The following is a 19,261-nucleotide window of genomic DNA, read 5'->3' on the forward strand; positions in this document are numbered from 1 at the left end:
TCTCTCTCTCTCTCTCTCTCTCTCTCTCTCTCTCTCTCTCTCTCTCTCTCTCTCTCTCTCCATCCCTATCCCACCCTCTCTCCTTCTTTTTTATCAAGAGAGACCACAAAGTTAGTAACTGTAATCACAGAACAGACCCTGTTTTTCAGGACCTTGGAAAGACTGGAATGTTCTAACTCTCATGAGAGTGCTTGGTGCTGAATAGATGAGCAGCTTCATTCTCAATCAGTCTGCTCCAGGCCCCCAGCTCTCTGCAACTCTATTGCTGCTCAGGATAGGCTAGTAAAGGCTCTCTGGAGCCCTCATCCCTCCCCCCTTTAAACATGAAAATAACAGTGTCTATTTATAGTGTTGTTGTGATGGTTGACTGGACCACTGGCTGAATGGCCAAACGCTTCAAAATGTTGCAGATTTCAGAGGGCTTGGGATATTCCAGTGTGTGCACAAACACAACTGGTTGTACATCCAGAATGAGGAAACTTAGAACTCCCCAATTCTCTGAAATCAGAAATGTCTTGAACATCTAAAACACTCTAAAATCTGCTATGGCACTCAGACATTGCCTGACTTTGAGCATTTAGGTTTTAGATTTGTGGATCCTCAATAATTAATACATAAAGTACTTAGGCCGGTGTGGGGCACACGGTAGATGCCATGGCTGTTGGCTACAGGTGTGAATACTCATCTCCCTGCAGGACATCAGCTCCCACCACCTGAGGCACATGCTTGCTAAGATGTGTTCATTTCTAGATAAAACACTGCCAGCTCTATGTTCATTGTAATCCTGGCGTGAACCTCAATATGTAATCTATTAAAATAGAACTAGGGGGGAAAGACAGCAAGTGAAGCTGGGTCTGTAAGTCCAGCTACTCAGGAATATGAGTTAGAAGGACCAAAAGTTCAAGGTTGTCCTAGACAATATCGTGAGATTCTGTCTCAAAATAAAACAACAAAGGCTCAGTGACAGAGTGTGGGCCTGGCATGCAAGACCTTATATATGCAAACTCTAGTAACACACACACACACACACACACAAACAAAAAATCCATACTCATATGCAAATTAATTACTACTTTGAGTAGATTCAATAAAGGAAAGTTATTTTAGTGGTGGAATTATAATAAATAATCATGAAAGTCTGAAGAAGTCTATAAGAGCTTGAGGCTCAAACTGCTTTACAAGTGTCTTCTTTCTTTCCTCCTGTTTGGGAAGGAAGAAAACAAATTGTGTGTCCAACTTCCAGAGCCGAGGAAAGGCCTGTCTAGAAAGTTTGATGCAAACTTATACAGCAGCCCCCAATCATAGTCCTTATTCACTCAGGGGCTGCAGCCCCCAAACCCCTGCCGATGACTGAAACCCTAGACTGCTCCCAACTCCACCTCTGCTGGCTTCCTGCCCCTGTTTCTTCACACCTATGATAAGCTTTCATTAATAAACTCCACCCGGTAAAGGACAAAAGAAGAGCAATTTGGGCTGCGTCCTATGATGAGCATATGCAAATGTGGTCTCCCCCTCGAAGTCTCTTTCAGCGCTGCGCTCATCCTTTCCGTGTGAGTGAGATGGTACTTTGGAGAAGGAAGCATCTAACAGCTCCTCCGGGAGTCTCAGTTTCCAGCATCACCGCACTCTCGTGCTTTGGGAAGTGCTTGAGTGGAGAGAGGATAATATGAACACTGGCGTCTTGACAGGATAACTGAAGACCTGGCTACTAATGGTCAGGCAGGTAACGCCCACTGCACGGACAAGGAGCAGCACAAAAGCCTTCATCCTGCTGCTCAGAACAGCATGCACTTTAAAATGTAAACAGTGTTTACTTCCGCAGTTTTCTATTTAGTAGTTTTGGACCTCTGCTGACTCTGCATAAGAAAAACCACGGAAAGTGAACTCCTGGATAACGGGAACTACTGTATGGCTTTTTAGTTAGCATGAGATGCTTAAGATAAAGGCCCTTGCTTTTCCTGGTTCCTTTTCTTCCCCCACCCAATAACAAATTACTTGGTCTCTATGTCGCTGCCCAGTAACTTTTGAACTGTCATCATTCTCAACCATCATCGATACATCTATCTTTTTTTTTTTTTTTTTTTTTTTTTTTTTTTTTTTTTGGTTTTTCGAGACAGGGTTTCTCTGTATAGCCCTGGCTGTCCTGGAACTCACTTTGTAGACCAAGCTGGCCTGGAACTCAGAAATCCGCCTGCTTCTGCTTCCCAAGTGCTGGGGATTAAAGGCGTGCGCCACCACGCCCGGCGTCGATACATCTATCTTGGTCTCCATTTGCATCTCTACAGTATGTTTCCACATTTTTCTCCTCTGAAATTCTCAGCGTTTGTACAACAGTGTAAGAGAACCCTGTACTGTGCAGTTTGATGGTCATCAATTTCCCTGACCAGAAGTCTGAGCTAGACTCTTCCAGAGCTCGGACTAGTCCCTTTGGAAAAGCTCAGACACTCCAGCAAACAGCCTTTCCTCTTATCTGGACATAAAGGGCCCTGGTTTATTACCAAGAGCACAGGGAGCCCAGAAGATTGGCCGACATTGTTAGATAGACCCTGCTTAGAATTAGGAGATAACCAGACTTGCCGTTATTTCTAGAAGAGACTTGAGGACTCTTCACCTCTGGTCATTGTTTTTGTCTGGGGTCAATTCCTCAGGACCTAATCTAAGTTCTGAGTCTCTCAAGCCACTTTATCCATTTCTTTCTAGCATTTCTGATAGCCGGTAACTTTAAATTTACTCGTGAATTTTTTTTCTACTGAACAATTCTCATTTATTGGATTTTTTTCCCCCCACAGTTTCCTGGAAGTAGAGACAGCATTCCCTCTTTTTAATCTTCTCCCATCCTTAGAATCAAACCCTGTGTCGGGAATGTGAAATATGCTCAATAAGTATGAGATGGACAGACAGATAGATGCATGGATAGATGGATGTAACCAGAAGGTATTCCTGTCATCAAAAGTCACTTATTGGCATTTACTTTGCCAGCACAAGTTGCTGAACACTTAATTTCTGTTCCTGTCATACTGCCCTAACCTTCATAGGGTAAAGTCAATACTACATTTACATTTCAAGAGCAGACAAGAGGGCTAGCGCGGCATCCTTACAGTATTCACAACCCAACCAGGAAGCCTGCAATGTAATGGTGTCCGCGTCCATGGCTTGCATCGCTGTACAAGTAGGGCTCTGGTTTAAATTCCAGATTGGCAATGAAGAACACTCAGGGCTAGGGCTAGTATGACAAGGTATCACTTGTTGGATGTTCTTCCTGGGATACTGAGCTGGTTCAAACCTCCAGATCAGTCCTGATCCATGTTCATATCGGTCCTGTCCTTATAGAAGTCTGGTACCCTGTTCATAGATTTATTTTGCATTCATTTTTTTTTTAAATATTGAATCAAAAGATCTTTGTCTTATCACTCTCAAGTTGAGTTGCCTCCCTACCCCACCATCACCAGTGAGGGCTCCCAATCCACAGGACCAGCTTTATCCAAACGAGACATTGGAAAGAGGCAGCCACACAGGGACATCACACCAGGACCTAGAGGAATGTCCTGGCCACCTCTCTTAGCACCTGGAGTGTGGCCTTGCTAACACTGCAGATGCTGGAGAATGGAGAAGATGAAGTTCTGTTGCCACAGCCCCTCTTGTTTTTGGTACTGGGTTCTGACTAACATTGAGCTGCTGTCACTCCTATGATGTAGTGGCATATAAGGAGTGCCACCCCTCACTCCCTCACACTGTGACCTGTCTACATCCATTTGTGTTGGCCTCTGGGATTTAGGGTTTTGTAGAAAAGGAAGCCGTCTTGTGAGAACTGAAAAGACACCTTTGAAATCCATTCACTTGTTTAAAATGCCCTGGGACCGGGGTGGGTGGGGCCTGAGAGTAGGGAAGTACTACTTGTAGCTTACATCTTGAGATAACCCTTAATATCTAGGGCTCACTGCACAGAAGAGATTTCCAAAGGAGCCTCAGATCCTGCCGGACTGCTCTATCCCTTGATTTAATCACAGTAGCAACTTCCATAAAGAAAACATGCCTGTGTTGGATGCTTCCGATTTTGGCACACTTTAAGACTTCTGCTTTATCCCAAGCTTCATCCTTTATGCTTCCATACAGCTATGGAATCACTCTTGACCTCGTGCCAGCTAAGGGACAATAGATCTTTAGCCTTTCTAGAAAACCCTAATCCTTTAACACACACACACACACACACACACACACACACACGCACACGCACACGCACACACACACACAGCAAAAACAAAAACAAAAACAAACAAAAACCAAGAGTTGCTCTAAACTCCTGGAGCCCACTAGAAATCTGTGAGATTTACATTCAACAGAATGGTTAAAGAAGCTTATGGCTTCTCTACCCACCTGGCCCCCTCTCTGTTCTGGTTTACTCAGTTTCTGAGGGAATCTGGTATCCAGCTCTGATGGGGTTTCCCAAATACCTAATGAAGACTGTCTGCTTGACGCTATAAAACCTACTATTACGTGCAGATCTCGGAGCAAATTAGAAATCAACAAAGCACAAGGCAAGGGCTCTCTCAGCTTCTGCAAATGCTATGGAGACCGCTACAGAGGGATGAAAAGCTGCACTGGTATCAATGGCTGCGCACATTTCAAATCTAGATTATGAACATAAATATGAAGACTGTCTCCTTTTATGTTCTACATGACACCAAAGTTTCCAGCCGTTCTCAATGAGCAACATTAATGCTTAGATTTATTTTCTTTAGAATCCTTCGTAGAAGATAATTCTCAAAGAAAATAAATTATGAAGTGCCACGAAGGAAGAATTTATGGTGAGATTCAGAAAAAGGATTGACTACTTTCCCTTGCTTAGTATATACATATATGTGTGTGTGTGTATATATATATATATATATATATATATATATATATATATATATATTGATTGATTGCAGGAATAATGGATGCCTGTTAAAAATTCAAAGCCTAGCTTGGACCCAGAGATTCTTCGGTGGGTTCTGGCACTGGCCACCAAGCCTGACAACTTGAGTTTGTTCCCCAGAACCTATATGGTGGAAGGGGAGAACCAACTCCTGCAGGTTGACCTCTGACATCCACACGTCTATGGTGGCTGACCTCTATGCGTACACCATAGCATCTGTAGACACGCATGTGCGGTGCACACACACATGAGGGGGTAGGTAGGAAATAAGACGTAAAACCAAGAACAAAATAAGAACAACAACAATAACAACAAAGTCTGGCTTGGAAAAGCTGAATGAGGTATGCAGAATAACCTTAGGGTTGAGAGCGACAGCAGGGAGACTCCTTAGCCCTACAACAGACTACTTGTGGATGAAAATAACACTTACCTAATGGTCTGATTATGGTAGCTTTTCAAGTCCCATCCAATGCTGGCAGTGACCACTATCTACATGGGAGAGAAATATACAGGTCAGATAAGGCCGCACACCCCACGCTATAAATATATATGATCCTTGGTATAAATTACTCGTGAAATGTGCTTGTCCTTCTCCTGATTAATTTCTACAAAAATAAAATTAACAGTTTACTAGCCCTGTGTATATTTTAAGACTTAATAAATTTAGCTCTCCCCAAATGACTGGATGCTGTGTCTAAAAATATCTACAATGCAATTTCTGCCAGTGGGTTTTATGCTTCCAGACTTTAAGCCAGAGGTTGGCTGGATGTGTCCGTCTGTCCCTCCAAACTTCTTGTGAAGAAGACAAGGAAGTACACCTGGCAGGAGAAGTAAGGCTTAGAAGTTTTATTGATTTTACCAGAGCCATGGTGGGGAGAGAAGCCTGAAGCTCCGTGGTCTTCGCTGCCCGTTGATTCTGCCGCCCTTCCCATGAGCAGGAAGAGTCACCCCCCTCGTTTCTGTGAGGACAATGACTTGCTCATGATGTTCTGTGATGTCTCAGGTAGGTTCTTCTTAGAGCTAAGACTCCTGTGTGAGTCCTTGGGACTAATGGAGGCACTTTTTTTTCTCAGACATTTCCACAGGAAGTGTTTAGCAAACATGTCCTGACCTTAAGTCTAGAGTCTCAAAGACCTAGAGATCGCCCTATGCCTACGGAAGACAAACGAAACCACTAGAAGCCAACCCTACCAGTCACAGGGCATGTGAGGAAAGAAAGGAACCCAGCCAGTTGTCTCTCTTAGCAATCACTCTAAGCGACGGCCTGGTCAGATCAGTGGGTGTGGCAATCCCACCAGAGGAGGCAGCAAGAAAGACAAGTCTGGAAGTATCTGAAGCCCACTAGCAAAAGAGCTCTCTCTCTCTCTCTCTCTCTCTCTCTCTCTCTCTCTCTCTCTCTCTCNACACACACACACACACACACACACACACACACACACACACATACACACACACACCTGGTTTTCCCACCTTGTTGCCCTTCTTACTTCTCTGTGGCTTTATCACACCACACATTACACCATGCAGCTCTTCTCTCTACCTAAGTGACTGTATCCTTTGGTTGTTCAACACCATGATTCTCTACTGCCTCACAAGCTAAAGTCCAAATTGAAGATTCTGTACATTCTAGCTCCAGAGTCATAACTTTTTTTTTTCTATTAGTTTTCTATGCTCCTCAAGTTCATACATTGGAAATTTAATTCCTAAACATGTATGCTTACGGTATGTGGAGGTGAAAAACTCTAGGATTCATATTATATGAAGCCATGAGGATGGGTCTCTTTCATGGGATTAGCAGCTACCTAAGAAGAAAAGATCCAAAAGATGGCCTAATGGGTAAAGATAGATGGGCCAAGACTGAAGACCTGAGTTTCATTCCACAGGGTGTAAGGAGAGTCTTGACTCCTATAGATTATCTTCTGACCTCCATATCATTAGTGTGGCATGAAAATTCCTGCACTTACATATACATATCACACTAAACTGAGACACTATACATAAACTATATACACTAAACTCAGTATGTGTGTATAGACATAATAAAAATTAAGAAGAAGAGAAAGAGGGTGATCTCAGCCAGAATATCCTCTCTGGCTACCATCTAGTGATGCCCATACATGCTGTAATACAGCAAGAGGGCTCCCACAAGATGCCAGCAAGAGCTTTCAAAACTATGAGGACTTATTTTTTTGTCTCTTGATAGTCTGTAGCAACAGACCCGGTCAACGTGGCGTATCTGTGAACTTCCCCATCAGAGCAGAAATCCCTGCTCCTTTCTTCTCCATTTAAATTCTGCCCAAACATAAAAGCCTTGTACAAGATCGCTTCCCTGAGCATCCCAGCATGGAACGCTGTCTTCCTTCTAGAAATCAATATGAATCATTTGGCAATTAAGCTTGCCTTATGACTTCTCTTCACGTGCTTAATGTTACTTCCATAAATAGTCTATAAGTAACCGGAGCCTGGTGCCTTCCATAAAGCAGGTGCAGAATCAGATCTGTGAATCTGCTCTGATGATTTGATGCCTGTCTTGGTGGCACAGCATGTGCCTCACATACTCGGGGTGTGGGTGACGTGGCCCTCAGCTATGTTACTGAAGATTCTCTAAGGGAAAAGGAACATACGAAAATCCCCAGCTAGTATCTCACGCAGTCCTCTCAGGGAGGTGGCAAGAGCTGACCTGATTAATTTTTTTTTCCCCTCGCTTCAGAACACGGAATGGTGGGCACGTCAAGCACAAGGGAGGACCACGCGTTATCTAATGCACGACAAGACAAACAAAATGCCTCCTCCAGTTTTGTTCCAGGAAAATCACAAATCAATAAGAAAAACTGATGAGAAAATAAAGTAACCAGAAAGAGCTAGTGTGCAGGCATCGCATCAATGGAGAGATGGAATCGTCTTCAGTTACAACAACAGATTTCCCACAATCCATAAAAACCTCTGTTATGTGGGGTTTGAGAGAGTTATGAGCAATGTTTTATGTACAGAATAGATAAAGACCCTCCCTCCCAACGCAATCATCACTTATACGTGTTGGTTATTACGACTGTGTTTAGTGCCAAGCGTAAGCAATTGTTTCAACTGCCAAAAGCAGTCAAATCATTTCTAAGCTGAACTAGCCAATAAATTCCCTTAAAAAAAAAAAAGTTGTAGATGTAATAAGGCCATGAACATGGCCGATGTGATTTTGACACTTAAGTGCAAGAAGTCTATGTCCCTAGGGGAGAAGGACTGAATAACTCAGATAATTGTGGCTACAGAGCTGGCTATATTATTTACTCATTCACCGCAGAGTGGAATGAAGCACTTTAAAAGTTAATTAAATGGGATGGAAGTCTTATGATTTAAACTTCCATCTATAAGGTTCGATTTAGCAAGTGTGTAATTGTAAAGGGCGCATCGTTTGCCAAATTCCCTCCCAGGTTTTGTGGCTCTTTGCCTTCCCAACAATGGTTTTTTGGGTTTTTTTTGTAGCTCAAAAGAGATGTCCCCAGGACTCCAGGCCGAGTAAAAGCAGATACCTGGCCTCCATTGAATGAGATATCCAGTCGGCACCATTCCTTCAAAGGGAGGGTGAATTTGGTTTTTACAGCCAGGTCTTCTCCTTTGATGAGATGCATTTGAATGTGCAAACTGCCTGCAATAAAAAAAGAGAGGTTCGTGGAGTCTGGAGTCAGGGAGGAACACTCCACGTGTGCAAAGCAGCAATCCTTTCTCAGTAACCGTCCTAAGAAGTTATGAGACTGAACCACATTCCCCTTGTTCGTTTAAACGGAAGCCAAGCCAAGCCAGGTGCAGTGTGGTGAACATTTGTAATCCAAGCACCAGAGGCTGAGGCAGGAGGATCGAGAGTTCCAGTCCCAGGCCAGTCTGCCTTACACAATGAGATCCCTTCTTCCAGCACAGGGAGACTTTGATGAGGAAAGAAAGAGAGAAAGAAAGACAGACAGACAGACAGACAGACAGACAGACAGACAGACAGACAGAAAGAAAGAAAGAAAGAAAGAAAGAAAGAAAGAAAGAAAGAAANAAGAAAGAAAGAAAGAAAGAAAGAAAGAAAGAGGGAGGGAGGGAGGGAGGGAGGGAGGAAAGAAGGAAGGAAGGAAGGAAGGAAGGAAGGAAGGAAGGAAGGAAGGAAGGAAAAAGCAAAACAAAACAAAATGAGCAACATCCAAAAATGCATTTGTACATGCATTTCCTTGTAAATATGATATTTATTCTGAGTCCTTACGGGGAGAAAAAGAAAAAAAAAGAAGACTTAATTTGAAGCTCACTGTTGATCCCCTATGGTCTTGTCAGCATAAACAACACCCAGTTTCTAGTTTCAATTTCTATTTCCAAATGAAAACAAAGATACCTTTGTCTAACAACCCGAACCCAAAATTCATCTGTTATCTCTGCAATTTATTTTTTTCAACTCTGTACACTTGTCATAATTCCAGTATCGTTTTTAGTAAGATTACTTAACTGAGTCTACCCTAAACAATCAACTTGTGTGTGTGTGTGTGTGTGTGTGTGTGTATGACTGTGTGTGTGTGTGTTAATGGAAGGAACAAGCCTCTCTTTCCCCACTCCTGTTTTATTGGATTACACATCTAAGTGGCATAATTACAATACCCATGCAATCCCCACTGCTGCTTGCAAAATAAAGCACAGTTTAAACTCCTAGCGCCATGGAGCTGACAACATCTTCCTTATCCCGCACAGATGCTTCTGCCAGGGGAAAGAGAGTAAGAAAACTGCAAGATCGTTCCCAGGCTCTGTTGATACTCACCGTCTTCCGTAAGAAACACAGAAGGCGTGCCGTACATCTCATTAGAATCAACAAAGTACAGAATTCCACAGAGGTTGGCCTTGCAATAATGGAGTAAATAAAGCCACAGTGAAATGGTGACCCTAAAGGAGGGAGGCAGAAGGAAAATTCTGCAGATTGATATCATCCAAGAACAGGTAATTACAGTTAACAATGACCAAGTAAATTGCTTTCTTTCTAACGAAGGGGTGGATTTGCCTTAGTGTTCATCAGGGGAGATCAGCTTGCAAAGCCTGAGATTTTGAGACAAAAGAGGTAGTTATAGTAACTGCAGAGATAGGAGCTAAGCTCCTTTGTACAAAACCCGCTGACGCTCTACCTTTCCTGAAACGTTCAGGGGGACTCACTGCGATGCTCACGTGCCAGCAATCTGAATCCCTGATTGAGGCTGATAAAGCGAGACAGTGAATAAAAATATGGATTTTAATAAGAGGTGATGTGATAAGGAGCTATTCTAATATCTGTGATTAGAAAAGGGGGAAAAAAAACCATAATTAGGGCTTTTTGAGCAATTTTGTTTCTTTCAAGGATGAAAGCCCCAACTGTAATGCTCTGCAAATGGCCCCCCCACGTGACACGGAGACACGAATGTGCTGTCTTAACTCTCATGGCCAGGTGCTTCGGTAGTCCAATTCTAGTCAACCTATAGGATACAGTTCATTTAATTATTCCATTCCCACATGGGGCTATTTCAGTTGGGGAAGGAAAAATAAAACGAAGAGGATACTATGGCAGGGTAGATGGCTCAGTGGGTAAAGCGCTCGCCTTACAGACATGCTGACCTGATAACCCAGCAACCCAAGAGCAGTGGTACTTGCTTGGAATCCCAGCTCCAGGGGGGTGGGGGTGGGGGTGGGGAGAGACAGGAGCCTCCCGGGAGTCTCCTATCTAGCCTAGTTGGCCAGTTCCAGCCAAAGTGAGAAACCCTGCCTCAAAAACAAGTTGGACAACTCAACTTAGACAGCTGAAGGTTGACCTCTGGCCTCCAAATGCATGCACACATGCATCTGCCTGCACACAAACAAAATGCTCACACATGCACCTACAAAAGGGAAAAACTGTACATCTGTGACTTAAGGAACAAGGATAAAATAACCAACTCAACTAGGACAGTTTTAGCCAAGATACGTGACATATCAGTCACTCAGGAAATACTTGCTGAACACTACAGGCTGTGCTAGAGACCAATAGTTCAGAGACAAGGAGCAGGGAATCAGAGGGTTTGGTGTAGGACACGTGACTCGATGTTAAACAAACACATCCTGCTTTTTCCATTGACCCCAGTGGCTAATTTGAAGCCTGGGTTAAGGTGGCAATGGCCCTCTGTCCTTTGGAGGATACAGCCCAAGAACTCTTTCAGAATATTCTGGGCTTTGTAAGCTGGCCTTGAAGTCAGTGTCACATTATGCAAACAGATGGTGTCACAGACTTCCCTCCTGACCCACCCAGCTGAGCAAGCTCATGAAGATAAGTTATTACAAGGAAGCTTAGCGAGAACATACGCTCGGCGAGTGACTCAAGATCTTTCTACCGCCAGCAGCACAGGAAGAATTAAATCACTCAGCTAAATCCATCCGATCCGAGGTGAGCTAGGCGCCATCTCCAGCATCTTCAGCTCAGCGGAAGGAGAAAGAGATGTGGATTCTGCTGAAGTCAGTGGAGAAGATCAGAGGCTCCGAGTGTTCTAGCAAAAACTCGTGCAGTGTTCCAGGACCGAACGGGCCAAGGCCGTGACTACAATCTATGCTGGCTGTGGATGGCTGTGCCTGAAGCCTCAGCAGACCTAAGGTTCAACACCTTGCTGCCTGCTCTCTGGGACCAGCCCCCAAAAGACGAAGGAAAGCAGAAGATTCCTAAGTGCAGAAATAATTTCCACCTAACATTCCCGTTTCCTGGTTCTCCCGTTCTCTTTAAGCATCCGTGCACTGAACCCCGGAAGGGATTCTTCCACTAGCCTGCCAGTTGGTCAGATACAAACAGGCCCATCCCACCAGCCCCCGACCCGCCCACCCTTACATGGGGTAGTCCACGCGCTGGCTTCGGGTGGCCTCTAGCTCTCTGTTCTGGAAATTTTGGAGCTTCTTCACGATGCCCGTGTTTTCTCCGCTGGAAGCATAGGGGAAGCTGAGCAGGGCAACTGCATCTGCAAACATCACAGAAGTCACCTTTGGTTCCCTCCGGAGAGGCACCCCATCCCAACTCACACTCTTCTAAGCACCCTCAGTTCCCACCAAATGGTCAAAGCAACAGCCTAAAATGGTGAATGAGCGAGCGAGAGAGCAAGCATTCGCAGAACACAGAATCTGAGCCGGGAACCACCACGCTAGGCACATCAGCAAGACTGTCCTTATTGGTTCTCATCACAATCTTAGGAAGAAAGGTTTTGTTCTCAGTCCCATTCTGTGGAGGGGAAGTCTAAGGTTAAGTTCACATAGTTCAGAAGCTATAAGGACAGATTTTTTTTTTTTTTTAGGTTTAAATTCTGTCATCGATCGATCCATCCATCCATTTTCAAGATGGGCCTCGGGCCTTGCACAAGCTATGCAAGCACACTCTGCCATTCGTTACGTCTCCAGCTGGTGTGTTCTTAACCACACTGCATACAATCCTTTAACGCTAGGGAAAACACTTTCGACTTGTGTTACAAGGATGTTCTCATGTTGACAGAACTCCTGATGGTACAGTCATTGCTATACATACCACACAGGTATTACCTTGTCGAACCCTCATTATTATGACCAGTGTATAGAAACAGAGGCAGGGTTTGCCAACATGGTAACTAACATTTGGTGTATGCCAGGCAGTCCGATAAGCACATTTCAAAGGTCATATCAGTAATCTTTATGACAAATCGTCAAATGGGACATCAGCACTTTCACTTCCACATTTTTTTTTTTTCACAAACACGGGACTCTAGCGCACCGGCATATCCTTGACAGATCATATAGGGAAAATCAGGCTCTCCAGTTCTTTATCTAACAACTGCTGCTTTAATGAAGGCTAAGTATACATTTCTATTCTCCATATTCACTTGGCCTAGGAATAGCCATGCCTTTCTCTTTCCTAAAATTCTCCCGGATTTAAACATCCATAATTCAATGATAGAAACGGCCTACTCTCCCTGGGGCTCTTGGAGAGAAGGGTTGGATTCTGTGAGAGTCACCAAGCACACAGTATTAGTACATGTAACAGGCGTTCTCAGCCTGGGACACTAATCAGCTCAGCTCATTTCCCAAAGAGACACAAGAAACTGCCGTAAGTGTAGAAGTGCCTTGAGTTTAATATGATCTGAAAATCTCAAAAGCAGTTTTTAGAATCTCCAGCCCTTGTATATATATTTAATAGGATTAAGCAAGCCAGTTGCTTCAAAGCATCTAAATCATGAAATGAATTTCAGCTCCATTTGGGAACAGAGGACTTGCTGGTCTGTTTTGAGTGCGGAGGTGGACGTTGTCAATGAAAATACTGCAAGGTGGTCCTTAGGATCTGGATAGTTTATCAAAAATGATTGATTTGAGCTCAACCTTGGCTGGGCTTCTGTGTGTTGAGAGAAGCAGAAAAGGCCAGACAGCCACCTTTGTGCCAGGAAGCCAGAAGCAAAACACCAGGAAAACGAAGCTTCGAGAAAGGTTTGCTCACCCTAGGATCAAAGTGCCCCACAGCCAAGGACTGTAGACAGAAAACTCTCAACTAAAATGTCTAAAATAACTTTGCAAATGTACATGGTTTTGGTGCCTGACAAAATCAAAGGCACAGATATGTTCTTCTCAACTCTAGCTTTAATAGTTCTGTATCATCTTATGCATCCTTTACAATTAAAGCTAATTAGCAAGAATGACAGTTTAGAATCCACCTAAGACAGGAGAGCACATAGGCTAGCCCACTAGCTGACAGTGGCTGTTGAGAATGTCAGATAGATGTTCCTTGACTTGCAATGGGATTATATCCCAAACAATTTCAATAGCAAAAATTAAATACAAAGAAACTTAATACCCTAATCTACCGATTGTTATTGCTTAGCCTAGCTACCTTAAATGTGCTTAAATGTGCACATTAGCCTAAAGTTGAACAAAATAATCTTACACAAAATTCATTTTACAGTGAAGTGTTGGCTCATATGATTCACTAATCCTGTACTAAAGGTGGGAAAAACAACAGTTGTGTAGGTATGATTTTTGCACTGCCAAAAGTTTAAAAATTCCAGGGTTGCAAGGATGGTTCAGTAGTTAAGAATCCTGGCTAGCCCACCAGGAGGACCTGGAATCACATTGAGGTAACCATGTAACAAGTCAGCCACGGTCTTGTGCATGCCTATAAATCCCAGTATTGATCATTATTGATGCTTTTGGCCACCAGCCTAACCCCCAAATTCAAACACTGGGTTCAGGGAGAGACCTGATCTCAAAGGAATAGGGCAGAAAGCAATCAAGGAGGTTACACTGTGCCCTTCTTTGGCCTCCATGTACACTCACATGTGACTACACTTGCACACACATGTGTACATACACCACACACACACACACACACACACACACACACACACACACATTGAAAAATCTAAATCAATCCATCATAATTCAAGGATCATTTGTTGTTGATGAGTGAAGTCTATCACAGGACTAGACTAGAAAGGGACAGTATCATCTATCATCAAACATTTACATGTCAGTTAGGTCTCAAGACACATTTAGTGACATATTCAATGGTCTCTGCATGGCTCATGAAAGTAGGGACCGATTTTCCTTCCTTCCTTCCTTCCTTCCTTCCTTCCTTCCTTCCTTCCTTCCTTCCTTCCTTCCTTCCTTCTTCTTCATTCTCAGAGCCATGAACAGTGACCACTGCTCGACAGGAATTCCATATATATTAGTAAATAAATGACCACATATAACTACATCCAAGTTATAATTCAATTTTCTCTCTCTCTTTTTTTCCCAGCACTTTTTTATAATTCTAGAATGTGCACCACGCCACCTAAGACAAATAATCCTTTCAAATCCTTCCGTCAGTTCTGTTTCTTTGATTCTTCTTGCGTGAGATGAGGTTGAAGAATGAGGAAGCAACATTCATACACACACACACACGCACACGCACACGCACACGCACACGCACACACACACGCACACACACACACACCACTGCTATAAAGGCAATGCATGTTTAAAATTCTTCTGAACTATTTTTTGTTTTGTTTCTTCAAATTTTAGAAGAGCAAGAGGCGCTGGCTCTTCAATGGTGCAAACCCCTTCATTTGGAGAGAAGAAAAATGTCAATGTAATGATAAAAACTGTGTAGCTAATGAGAGACTCAGCTCTGACTCAAACGGGAGCTCCCCGCAACACACCAGTGGGGATTTTACTAACCAGACTACATCTCACAAGCACTCTGAGAGAACAGTGGCTGGCGCACAGCTGCCATGCCTACTGGCTGCTGAAACACTGAAACATGTCGATACTGGTTAGTTCATTAATGCTGCTTTGAGTTCCCAAGGCCCTACCACCTTCTCTGCCTCACTTTCAGTTTAGAGCATGGCTCTGCCTAGCTAGGATGCGTAGAGGGGTCATCCATCACCACCCTGCTTCAACAAAAAGGCTAACATCCCACAGTGATGTAGACCGGAACCCCTACCTCTTCCTGGTTGTTATACTTGTGTGTGTGTGTGTGTGTGTGTGTGTGTGTGTGTGTGTGTGTGTGTAGATCAGTATCAGCAGTCTTCCTTTATTCCTTTCTATTGTTTAGTTTTGTTTTGGAGATGGTTTCTCTGTGTAGCCCTGGCTGTCTTGGAACTCACTCTGTAGACCAGGCTGGCCTCGAACTCACAGGGATCTGTGTCTGCCTGGTATTAAGGGTGTGCACCACCATGCCTGGCTCTGCTCTCCCTCCCTCCCTCCCTCCCTCCCTCCCTCCCTCCCTTCCTTCCTTCCTTCCTTCCTTCCTTCCTTCCTTCCTTCTGAGCTCACCAATTCAATTAGACTGACTAGCTAGTTGAAGAGTCCTATGCACTGCATGCAAGTGCACACACACACACACACACACACACACACACACACATACACACATACACACTCACTTCCCTGGTGCTATGTTACAGGTGCGGTGCCACACACTACCCAGCATTTTACATGGGTTCTGGGGATTAAACCTAGGTCATCATGCCTTACTGACACCCATCTTCCCAGTCCCTGTCGCATATTTTAGTCTTATCTTTGGGTGGGCAGGGGCTAGAGGAATGTTGTAGTCCATTGTTTAGTCCAGCCAAAGGTCTGGGATCCTAATTCTGGGAAAGGTCCTGTCTCCATGCAGTAAGTTCTCGGGATAAGCTTTGGACACGTCAGAAAGACACCACTGAGAACGATCCCCATCATGCACTTGGAGAAATTAGGTATCTCCCTGCAAAGAATCTCTGTGGCTAGCAGAACCTAGGGAGAAAGAAAGTACAGTTTTCCAATTGTGAGAAGAAATGCTTTCCAAACAGAGGTCACTAAAAGGCAGTGGAGCCTGAAAATAAAATCCGTATGTTCTAGTTGGGATGATTTAAGTCATAAATGCCTGCAAAGAGTGTCTGGGTGATGAAGTGGGTTCCTTTGGAAGTATGTGGAATATCCACTACTCTCAGGAGTCTGAGAGTATAGGCTCTGTCCTTGGAATTCATCCTTCAAAACATACTCACATACACACAAAGATTCCCTTAAGGATGTTCAGAGGAGGACCATTGTTAGAAGCAAAAGAAAGAGAAGCCCTTCATGGAGGCTAGGGATGCTCATTGTGTAAACTGCTCCTTATATAAGCATGAGTTCAGATCCCCAACCCCTATGCAAAAAAACGCTAGATCTAGCATCGTTTGCCATAATTCCAGTGCTGGCAGATGAAGACAGAAGGAAGCCAGGAGATTGCTAGGCCAGCGTATCCAGCCAACTCAACAAGCTCATGAGACTAATGGAAACCTACCTCTGACCTCTGGCCTCCACATGTGTACACGCTAGTATGTGCACTCCCACATACATGAGTACAAACACACATAAGATCCTACACACATACACACACACACATACACACACACACACACACACACACACACACACACACACACACACATACACACACACATTCTACCTGCCTCCCATTCAAGAAGACAGGTTAAATAAGTGATGGACCATCAGGCAATGGACTGCTAAGGATCTGTCAAAAAGAATGAGGCCAAGCAGCACGGCCCGATGGAGAAAGCTCTCTGCTGTATCGCTAATTAGCGTGAGGCCGAGTTGCTCCTGGGCTATCATTTGCTCATGGAGACAGGGAGCTAAACTTAAGGCTTCTATGTGTAGAGGATTATTCTGGAAGGAGAAACAAGAAATGCCTGTACCGAGTTTGCTTCTGGGAAAAGGACCAGAAGACTGGGGTGGGCGGAACTTCTTCCCGCTAAACCTTTTTTACACGATTTGAATTTTTTACCAGGTACGTGTATTACCTTTGCAGCTAAGGAAGACAAGAACAAAGGCTCTGAATATTTCTATGCAGTCAGAGAGAAGAAACCAACTGCATTCCACTGGCGCCTCTACCCCGGGCCTCCGAGGCTGCTCAGCTCAGCCCAATCGCTTCAAAGAGACAAAGTCCAGTGGGTGAAGGAAACATGATTCACATCGATCAAAAGTCAACTTTAAGAAAAGGATTCCTTCTCATTTAGAACCTGGGTTAGGGCTGTATTAGCATATCTCAGAGAGGCGGCATAGCAAAGCAGAAAGAACGGAGGTTTGGACTCCAGTTAAATAATCTCCCTGAGCCTCTTTTTTTTTTTCCCCTTCATTAGGAAGAGGATGAGAATAACACCGTCTTTCCCTTGGGATTGTTACAAGGATTAAACGAGACAATGTGCCTGGAAAAAGTGTTTTGTTCATTGTAAAGGGCAATGCAGATGCGAGCCACTAATTAGTGTTATTACTGGAAATCTCAGACTACTGTGATTAACTGGGGAAAGGGGGACTGAGTCTCTGGGTTTTTTTAAGTCCAAATATATCACTTATAATTAGAAATGGATCATCATGTCATTGGACTGTATAATCCTGATGCATGTACAGTTTGTTTGAGAGTCGTTTTTATTTTTCCACAACGACACATCAAGCCTGGTTCCTAGCTCTGACTTACATGTCAGTTATTTTACGGTAATAGAATGTTGTTATAAGAAACCATACTTTCAAGTGGCAAGATAGCTCAGGAGGTAAACGTGTTTGCAGCCAAGAGTTTGAACCCTTGGAACCCACATGGTGAAGGAGGGAGGCAATCCCCCTTCAGGTGTTCCTCTGACCTCTATACACACACACAACTTGCCATGTGCATGTGTCCCCCACCCCCACCCACACCAAATTAATAAATAACTGTAATTTTAAATATCACCCATGAAGCCCCAAGAGTTTCTTATCAGACACCTGTCGTGGACGGCGGCACGAGGGCAGAATGGCCCACTGCTGTTAGTCTGCTGCTTGGACATCTTCACAGTGTGGTCCTGAATAACCTCACTCACGCCTGACATTCTGCCTTCAAGTGCAAGCAAGTGTTTCAGACACACATCAAGCACGATAATGGTCTGCATCTTCATCCCATGGTGGATGCTGGCAGTCAATTGACATGACCCTTCATCAGTACAGGCTGGGGCTCAGAGCCCTTTTAACTTCCTCCTGCAGGAAGGTGGCACACAGCCTGCTGGCCATCCTTGCACATAGAGGGATGTGGCTGTGTCATGCCACCCCTTCCCCCACTCAGCGTTCTAGCTCCTTCTGTCCCTTTCTGCCTTTCTGATATCTTGATCTCCATTCTTCTGACTATGGGAGCTTTGCTTAGCCATCAGGTCTCTGTCCAAATGTCACCTCCTCTGTGACAAACCCTACCGAAGCACCTGATAAATGCATAGCAGCTTAGTCCAAGGTGAATGGCATGGGATAAATAAATAATAAATAACTGGCTTTATAACCCTGGGCACCTGTCAAACCCAATGGTTAAATATGATGTTTGGGAGGCAAAGGACCCAGCCTTAAATACCAACTCTGTGGTTGGTAGCTGTGCGGCCTGAGACAGATCATTCCACTTCCCCATCAACAAGTTTAGAAGGCAGAATGTTGGGTAGAGCAGCTAGGCTCTTCCCACGATGTCTGGCACATGACAAGGACTTGGAAATAGAGAGTGGCTGTGACCGTGCCATAGCTGTGTTTGTCTCCTACACAACCACCTTAAAGAGAGGGACTAGCTCTCTACCCGTGAGTTCCCAGATTTGGGGAAGAAACTGGTCGGTAGAGGCTCAGTCAATCTTTGAGCACAATACACATCCCAGGAGAGGCTGTGCACACCAGCTAGAGGTCTGAGAGGCAATCTCTGATTGTGGAAATAAAACACACTAATGAACACACATACGTTTTGTGTATGGGACAAAGGGAGGTGGCAATTTGGACTGACAGTTTAGGGAGGATTTCAGCAGGGACACTTGGAAAGTGGCAGGAGGTAAGGCCACATGCTGATGATGGAGCTGGTGGCACTGGTTGGGACAG

The 19,261-nt window shown here is 44.2% G+C and overlaps 1 protein-coding gene and 1 long non-coding RNA gene across 2 annotated transcripts in view; one reads left to right on the plus strand and one right to left on the minus strand.

The window, feature by feature from the left end:
- Sel1l3 (SEL1L family member 3) overlaps positions 1 to 19,261 on the minus strand; it is a 112,510-nt gene that overhangs the window by 74,687 nt on the left and 18,562 nt on the right. Inside the window, exons 3-6 of the mRNA XM_021210528.1 lie at positions 11,748 to 11,874; positions 9,693 to 9,814; positions 8,440 to 8,555; positions 5,346 to 5,404 (exon numbers count right to left, since the gene is read on the minus strand). Coding sequence (XP_021066187.1) covers positions 5,346 to 5,404; positions 8,440 to 8,555; positions 9,693 to 9,814; positions 11,748 to 11,874 — 424 coding nt within the window. The remainder of the gene's footprint in view (positions 1 to 5,345; positions 5,405 to 8,439; positions 8,556 to 9,692; positions 9,815 to 11,747; positions 11,875 to 19,261) is intronic.
- Positions 5,673 to 17,761, plus strand: LOC115065227. The gene is made up of 3 exons (XR_003845021.1): positions 5,673 to 5,918; positions 9,626 to 9,868; positions 17,181 to 17,761. It is a non-coding gene; the product is annotated as an uncharacterized LOC115065227 (long non-coding RNA).

This window comes from Mus pahari, chromosome 13, assembly GCF_900095145.1.
Source record: "Mus pahari chromosome 13, PAHARI_EIJ_v1.1, whole genome shotgun sequence".
Classification (NCBI taxonomy): Eukaryota; Metazoa; Chordata; class Mammalia; order Rodentia; family Muridae; genus Mus; species Mus pahari.